Source organism: Cyprinodon variegatus, unplaced genomic scaffold, assembly GCF_000732505.1.
Source record: "Cyprinodon variegatus isolate N-32 unplaced genomic scaffold, C_variegatus-1.0 Scaffold575, whole genome shotgun sequence".
NCBI classification, from domain to species: Eukaryota; Metazoa; Chordata; class Actinopteri; order Cyprinodontiformes; family Cyprinodontidae; genus Cyprinodon; species Cyprinodon variegatus.
The window spans coordinates 23,686-32,288 of record NW_015151028.1 but is presented as its reverse complement, the minus strand read 5'-3'; the positions used below and the strand labels follow the sequence as shown (position 1 = coordinate 32,288).

Here is an 8,603-nt window from a genome sequence, read left to right as displayed (position 1 = left end):
TAAGATGGATTTTTGTTTTAATTTATTCAGTATCAAAATGATTTTGTACAGGCTTAAATATGTACATACAACCAATTATTTTTTGATGAATTTCCTTTAGCAAGTGGCAGGGAAACCGCTCCCCATTCACGAGGTTAGAGCATGATTCTGGGTGTATATTAAACCTTACTAGAAATAGAAGAGCTTATTTAGATTAGTTAGATTGCTTGTATGGACACTGCATTCTAGTCAATGTATCATTAATAGAGCTGAGGTTGGTTGATATACTGTAAGGTTGATATCAGCCTGGTTATTCATTCCACAGCTAGTTTGGGTGTGTGTCTACCTGAAAACCCAACTATGTCCAAGTTTCACTCCTAACTCACAAAGCCCCCTAAAATGGTATACAGACTCAACACTATTATAAATTGGAGAAGGCTGAAACAGATCCTTCTCCAGAATCCACCTTTTCCAGCCGGACTGTTCTCTGCAGATGCCCATGCAAACTATTACCTTGGGGACAGATATTTTTTGGTCAGCCAGCACAAAGAATGAGCTTTTTTGTCTACAATCAAAAAATAAATGTTTGGAAGAGTCAAGCTGAGGCTTTTAAAGATGGGCATAGTATCAGCTGTAAAGTATGGTGGTGGTAGTGTCATTCTGAGGTTCTCTTTGGGTGCCAATGGTACAAGTATATTTGAAAAATAAAGACCTTAGTTCTTATGCCTTACCTAAAATCAGCAGTTAAGTAGTCGGAACTTGGATATCGTTGACCATTCCAACAGGTTTGTAAATGGCTGAAGGAATTAAAATAAAGCTTTCTGGAAGGGCCACCATATTAACCCGTCTGAAAGCTTAGGGGCAATTAAAACCATCCAAGGAACTAAATTAATTTAGATAAGGTTGATGATTTCTTGGTAAGGGAAACATGTTCGATCAGCTGTGCAGCATGAATGAGAACTCTAACTTTGTAAGGATCTAATTTTTAAAATAAATGAAATTAAAAAAAACGAATGGTTCCAATTCATCGTAAAAACCCCAACTTTTATATGACATCCCTGCGATAATGAGTCACAATGTGAAAGTGTTTCTGTAGTTTGAAAATGGGTCGATTTGGTGAATTTGGGTACTTCCTTTATTCAGTTTCTGTTCTGTAGTAGTCTGCTCTGTATTTTGTGGTGTTGATATGCTTATTTAATTAAAGGTAGCTTTCAATTCAAACACATGATTAATGGTTTTGCTGGTCATTGGTACTGCAGGTAGTTCTTGAGCCTGTTAGGAAGAGGAAGGTGGGAAAGAAGATGGAGTCTGTCTCGACCAACACAGCTTCTGATGCACTGACGACACAACTGACTCAGCAGGCGTGGCGTAGCTGTTAAAAAAAAAGAAAAAAAAAAAGAAAGAATGATTTGAAAATTAACTGCAACAAATTTGAAAACAGTGATTGGTTTATTGTAAGTAACACAGATGAAAGAATCACAGCTCTTTCACCTAAAATGGAGTTACCCAGCAGATCAATGGAGTTATACCTTCATAAAGCAGCAGGAAGCCCTCTGTTAGACTGCTGGGTGGAGCCACGTCTACTGGCCTCTGACAGTCTGTGTTTCTGGCATTAATATCTGCACCAAAATCAAGCAGCAACTTCACCACAGCTGTGCAGTCTTTTTCTGCTGCTGCATGTAAAGGGGAGTCCAAGGATTTGCCTTTCTGTACGTTTGCACCTGTGTTGAGCACAAAAGAAAAACTTACTCAAGACCTGATTGAAGTAATGCATTATTATTTGCTTAATAATCAGTAAGTCCTAAGCTTCTGACTTATCTGTGCCTTTTTATGTACAATAAAACATTATTTTATATAAAAGGTTGATTTAGCTTATTACCTTTAATCAAGAGTGACAAGATTTAAAGGGGCCCTGTCATGTACTATGTCTACAAAAAAAGAAAGAAAAAACATATGTCTGTTAGAATAAAGTATATGCCAAGTCGTCATCGTGTTTTCTTAGTTGTATGCAGTTGACATCTAGTGGTAGCACTTCCTGACTCATCTATCAACTTGGCAGCTTCCAAGGGTTTAGCTCCTGCTTAAGTGGAGCTAGCCTGGCCAGCTAGGCTAATTTTGTACAGTGTACACGGCATATTTCTCTAGAATAGAGCTGGTTTGGCCTGATTTCAAAGATGGGACAGTGAAAACAGTTTAAAACTTATGAGAAAACTGCAGATGTGATGCATAAACATTTTTTTTTTTTTTTTTTACACAGCAGCCACTTGTGAGCTGACAAATCATAAGATGGTGCTCCTCCCTCCACATTTCACTTGTTCATCTCTAGAAGTTTTGTGAAAAAGCAACTGGAGAGACTGAACCAGAATAAGTCTCCTGGTCCAGGTGGTGCAGCCCCAGCACCCTGCAGGCCTGTGCAGAGCAGATCTGTGGGATTCTACAACAACTTTTTTTTTAACTTTAGCCTAACCCTGAAGACGGTTCCAGTGTTGGGGATAGGGATGCACAATATAATCGGCCCCCTATCGATATCGGCGTGTATCGGCCTTAAAGCTGAATATTGGACATCGGCCCCCCCACCGATATTTAACCCGATATTTGATCAGCTTCTGAGTTTCTAAAGTCTAAAAAAAAAAAAAAAAAAAAAATACTACTTCTTCTTCTTCCTCAAAAACTTCTTTTTTACAGACTTTAAAACTTCTAAAGATGAGGGAAAAAATATTGATACATTAAAATATTACAATATCTTCATATGCTGATATATTGCCATTTAAAAACACCATATCAATCTTTTTTACTAATGAAATATTGCTATATGTCATCGTTATGCTACGAAATCCCCCGAAAATTCACGAAATTTTGCCATATTTTTATATGTTGATATGTTGACGCGGTATCGATCTATTTTACTAACAAAATCTCACAAGATTTTGCAAAATATCACGAGAGTTTGTAACAGAACAATTAAATTTTACGAGATTTTGAAAGTGAAATAGATCGATACCGCGTTTTTAAAAATCTATTTGATATCAGCATATGAAAATATATTTGAGTATATTATTTTTCAAAGTGTCAGAAATGGATAACAAAACTGCTATTTTCAATGACTACTTATTTTTGTCCAGCTTTAACATTGGTATCGGTATCGGTTATCGGCTACATGAGTTTTAAAATATCGGCATATCGGATATCGGCCAAAATCCCAATATCGTGCATCCCTAGTTGGGGACGTTTTACTGCCTTGTTCCAGTTCCAAAGAAAACTCAGCCAACAGCCTCGATGACAACAGACCTGTTTCTCTGACATTCTGTATCATCCCTAGAGAAAGTTCAGCCTGACTTAATTTAACAGAAACTCTAGAGGACTCAGGTGGTCATCAACAACCACCTGGATCAAATGACCAGATTACTGAGATAAAAGGGGCTTCTGTCCAATCATGTAGTCAGCAGCACAGGAGCTCAACAGGAGACGGAACTCCCACCATTCCTTTTTACTCTGTAAACCTCTGACTTCCAGTACTACCAGACAGAGTCCCGTCTTCTAGAAAAATACTCAGATGACTCTGCAGTTCTTGGTGCATCAAATATGGACATGAAGCTGACTACAGGGAGCTATTGAACTATTTTGTGAGATGGTGTGGAAACAATCATCTGATCCTGAATGTCAACAAAAGAAGGGAGATAATGTAGATTTCAGAAGAAACAAATATGAGTTGAGTCCTGTTCACATCTTGATATAAATATATGAAATAAACGGACAACAACCTGACTGGAAACACAACTATGAAGTGTTTTCAGCAAGATGCTGCATATCTTTTATTAGTCTGTAGTGGAGAGTGTGATCTCTTTTGCTATCATCTATTGGGGTAATAACATCAGAGCAAATGACTCAGCTCGGTTCTAGGAACTCCTTTAGAACCTCTGGAGATTATTTCTCAAAGAAAAAATGTTCATAAAATGAAGAACGTTATGGACAATAGTGAGCGTAATCTAGAAGACTATTAAATAATAACACAGTGTCTTCAGTAAAAGGCTTGATCCGGTGCAAGACAGACTGCCAAAGAAGATCCTGCCTGCAGCCATCGACATATTGGAAAAGAAAAAATGATGAGTTAAGTACTTTTTAATTAAATTGAATGAAATAGTTTAATTACTTCACTTTCTAAACACCTTTGGATACAGTAAAGGGCATCTATAAAACGTAGCTCCACTTCAGCTGCAATCTATACTGTTCTGGTTAAAGAAAAGCACTGTTACATTATGGCCCTACCTCCGATACTATGATTGTTCCAGGCTGTTTTAAATGGGAGAGTATTTAGCCCTACCAGACTGACTTACTCCCTGTATAAGAGGCCTGGTCATTGTAAATATAGAAGAGTGCTTATGTTTAATAATAAATGGACTGAAAAAGCGTAAAAAATAAATAATACACAATAAGCCAACAGGGCACTATAATAAAATTTTAAAGCCGTTGTATCCAACCATTGATCTAATGCTGGAAAATTTTGTAAAGACATAGAATGTGACTGTGGCCCCTATAAATCATCAAGTTCAGTCAGAAGTAGCACCATCTGGTGTTTCTCTCAAATCAAATCATACAAGATGTGTTTGCATTATGTTACTCTACACCTGGAATAGCTAACCTGTTGATCATAGTTGTCTCACTTTATATTGTAGTATAATTATTAAATAGAAGACACTATTTACATATTCACATTTAAAAAGAAATTAAAACCAGTGCCATTCCTTTGTAATCACTTACTCATGGTGATTTGCAATTAAAAGTCTTTTAGGGTATTCAGCTTCCCAGATATATAGCAGGAATGTCAGCTATAATAATTGGCTGGATAAGAACTAAAGATTCTGTCTAAGTAGATATTCTTTTTTATTAAATAAGATTTGGTGTGGACTGACTGAGACGTTACAAAGCATGAATATCCTGGGATCCAAACAACAGAGAACAAAAGGTTTAAGATGCATATTCACCTACTACCAAGTGGCATAAAAAGGAAGAAAGATGTTCTTAGAGGCACAATCCAGACACACATCAAGGGCAGAAATAGTGGCCATCTCATTTTAACTGGTTAGCCAAGAAGGTGTTGGTCAGTTAATGAAGTGTACTCCTGTAGTTTAAGTTTTGCTAGATGTGCCATTCCATTCCAGCTTCCCTGTAACTGCTGAAGAACAGCAGGCCTATAGAATGATAGTGCCACCGCCATGTTTAACATTGGGGGAAGTGTGTTCACAGTAAATTGCAGTGTTATGTTTACATTTTGATTTTACTTGGCCACAGCCCATCCTTTTCCATATGTTCAAATAATTTGGAAAAACAAAAAACAAATATTGTCATATTGGCAGATTTGTTAGATAATAAAATGTGAAAAGTAGGTGTAAACTTTTGAAAGAACAATACATTTTTGCAAAGCTGTAAAAAACAGAATTTTAATATATAATGTTTAGTATGTCATTTCTGAAAAGTTTCAGTATATCATATATTAAAGCCTTCCTCTGAAGATTTTTGGATTCTGATAGAATGCATTTTTCACAGTAATGATTTATATCCTGACCTTTATTTTGTACTCCTACTTGCAAGCATGCAAAGGATTTGTGTCTGTCTCTGAGGAGATGTAAATATCCACATAATTCTGCAACCTAACCTTCCCTGAGGAGTTTCCTGGCACATTCCAGCTCTTGGCAGATGCAGGCAGTGTAGAGTGCTGTGCCCAGGTGAGGAATGTCCATGTCTACATCGGCGCCCCAAGTCACCAGGGCCTCAACGCAACCATAATGACCTGGAAGTAATGGAGCGTGAAGACAGTAATCAGTATGTGACAATATGAGATGATTCTCCAAGCTGTCTTCTCCAGACAGATTCATTTATTTTAAGCATTTTTTTGTTGTTGTTGTTGTTTTTTCTACATTGTAGGTTATTCACAAAAGGGTATTGTAGCTGTGCATGAAACATAAAACAACTTTATATACGGGGCTGAGTGTGTGTGCTAATAAGGAGAAATAGGGCCAAGGAAAATATAGGCCTACTCTTATGCTGTTTCCAAACCTGGATAACTTTTTCCATCAGGACTATTTTTAGAAGGGTTGTGTAAAACGTCTAACCTGCTACGATGTCACAAGTTGACCCAAGTGCTCTATAAATATATAGAAGAATTAACGCATGGATGTGGCAAATCCTTCATTAGCTGATAAAAACAAATCTGAAGAAATAATTTTTGGCCAAAAGAAGAGCTTACAAAAGTTAGCACACAGCTTTAGTTAATACAAATAGAAACCATTAATCCAGCTTAAAATCTAGGTATAGTGAATGAGCTCCGACCTAAATGTTCAGAGGCTCATAAAGGCAGTAGCAAAGTCCTTCTATCACCCAAAGAAAATCTCCAGGATTAAAAGTCTAATGTCTAAACAGGATTTTGAACAAGTAATTCATATGATCATCTTAGAAGAGATTACTGTAACAGAGTCTCCACAGGTCTAACCCAAAAGTTGACGAGATAGCTGCAGCTGATCCAGAATGCTGCTGCCAGCGTCCTCACCAAAACAATTGGAGAACAACACTCCAGTTCCAAAATTATACACTTTAAAATACTTCTGTTGGTCTATAAATCACTGAATGGCTTAGTGACACCATACAGTAAAGACTTGTTGTCAGTGCATCTACTTAAACCTCTCAGGTCTTCTAATGCAGCTCTACTTTGCATACTCTGATCCAGAACCAAACAAGGAGAAGCAGCGTTTAGTTCCTAAGCTCCACTATTCTGGAATGAACAGATAACTGCAAAAGCGCTGAAACTCTGTAGCTTTCAATCAAGATTAAAAAGGCATTTGTTTAGAGTGGTCTTTGAGTGTGCTATCTAAACATTAAGATTCCAATCCTGCTTTTAGTCCATTTTCTGTCGTTTTACTTTCCTTCTTCTTCTCTTTCTTATCTACAAAACTTTGAATTGCCTTTCCTCTAAAATGTTCTATATAAATAAACTTGCCTTGCCTCAGTACAGCAGGTTTCTCCCTTTTATATAGGCTTCAAATTATCCTTCAGTTGCACTACATTCTCTTGTGTTATACCTTTACTGGTTGCTTCGTGTATTGGTGAAGGTTGGTACACGAGGCTCTGGGGTTTTGCTCCATTTTCCAGAAGGATTTCAGTGCAAGCCACACTGCCCACTGTACAGGCGTTGAACAGAGGGGTGACTCCATCAATTGTAGATGCATTGACCTGTAAAAACACTTTTGTTGTTATTTTTAGCCCATCTTTAACAATGCAGGTTGACTAATAGCTAACGCCAAAGGGAGCAATTGAGGGGGGCGAGCAACAATTTAAACGCTCTGCACTGTAGATGGAGAGCAGCACATCTCTCATTTGTTATCCCCTCCCAGAGTTTCCCATCCATGGAAATTACATTTGACCTCAGAGGAATGGCAACATTAAAGAGTCTCCAGGCCATAATGTGACTTACATTCGCTCCTGCATCAATGAGCGCCCTGGCACAGGCAACATGGTCGGCAAGACAGGCCTCATGAAGGGGTGTCACATGGTCTATAGTCAGAACATTCACATTGTGACCCTGGAAGCAGAGCACATCACCAGCCAAATAGATTTAGTGGGAGAATTTGTTTTAAGAAGCACTCGCCATCAGACGCGCTTTGTCAATCTCTGCTGGTGAACAACAGGCATTACAAGAGCATTGTGAAAGCTTATCTCCTCACACAAGAATGAGCATTCATCTTCAGTCATGTCTTTAAATGAATACTGCGCTGCAAAGTCACATTTCAGCTCTGTAGATTGATAAGTCTGCTAAATATAATGAACATAACATAAAAGGCTGGCTAAATGCCAATTTTTCAGCATGTGCGTACAGTCATGTTTTTACTTGTCACTGCAATGTTTCTGACTTAAACTAAGCATGTTCCATTTTTGGGCGTAGGCCTCACCATGTGCAGCAGGCAGAAAATATAAAATTTACTCAGAACACAGTTGGCTTATGTCAAACAAAATAATCTCAGATTTTGTAGGTTTATAATCTGAGACCTATGGAAACATATATATTTTTTAATACTGAATATATATTACTTAGAATTCCCTTGCTTTACAGCCATACATTTTAGGATATTTTTCTTATAGAACACACCATAGTATTTAATGAAGTGAATAAGAAAAAACATGTTTTTTTAAACAATGGCAAGCATTCATATTTAACAGCCTGAGTCAACACTTCAATCAGAGCAGGCAGTGTTTTGGATTATCTTTTTACAATCATTTTACAATTTAAAGCCTAAAGTTGTTCAACATTTAGCAAAATAAGATCAGCTTATTTAGCTTATTTAGTTTTATGCAGAAGATAAATTTTCTAGTTTTGTGGTTCTGGTTGTATGCTAATGGTTGTTCTGATGGAGGATTAGCATCTACAATTATCTCCAAGCTCCAATAACCTCATATTTCCAAAACAGCTTTGACCAGTTTTTGTGTCCACTCTGAAGAAATGCCTCCCCACAATGTAATGTTGCCACCATAGAGATTATATACATAGCTGCCTCATTTGATGCTGACCAATGTGCCTAGAGGGCGCATTCTTGGATCAGACCACAGTTCAGACAGCTGCTGTCAGAATGAATAGG

General features: G+C 37.5%; 1 protein-coding gene across 3 annotated transcripts in view; it reads right to left on the bottom strand.

Moving 5' to 3' along the window:
* Nucleotides 1–262: 262 nt before the first annotated feature.
* LOC107095814 (ankyrin repeat and SOCS box protein 5-like) overlaps nt 263–8,603 on the bottom strand; it is an 11,792-nt gene continuing 3,451 nt past the window's right edge. For 2 of the 3 annotated variants that reach the window (XM_015392129.1, XM_015392132.1), the window contains exons 3-7: nt 7,445–7,552; nt 7,053–7,203; nt 5,633–5,767; nt 1,509–1,700; nt 263–1,351 (exon numbers count right to left, since the gene is read on the bottom strand). In XM_015392129.1, coding sequence (XP_015247615.1) covers nt 1,224–1,351; nt 1,509–1,700; nt 5,633–5,767; nt 7,053–7,203; nt 7,445–7,552 — 714 coding nt within the window. In that variant the 3' untranslated portion in view covers nt 263–1,223. The remainder of the gene's footprint in view (nt 1,352–1,508; nt 1,701–5,632; nt 5,768–7,052; nt 7,204–7,444; nt 7,553–8,603) is intronic. The other variant, XM_015392131.1, reaches the window with a different exon arrangement.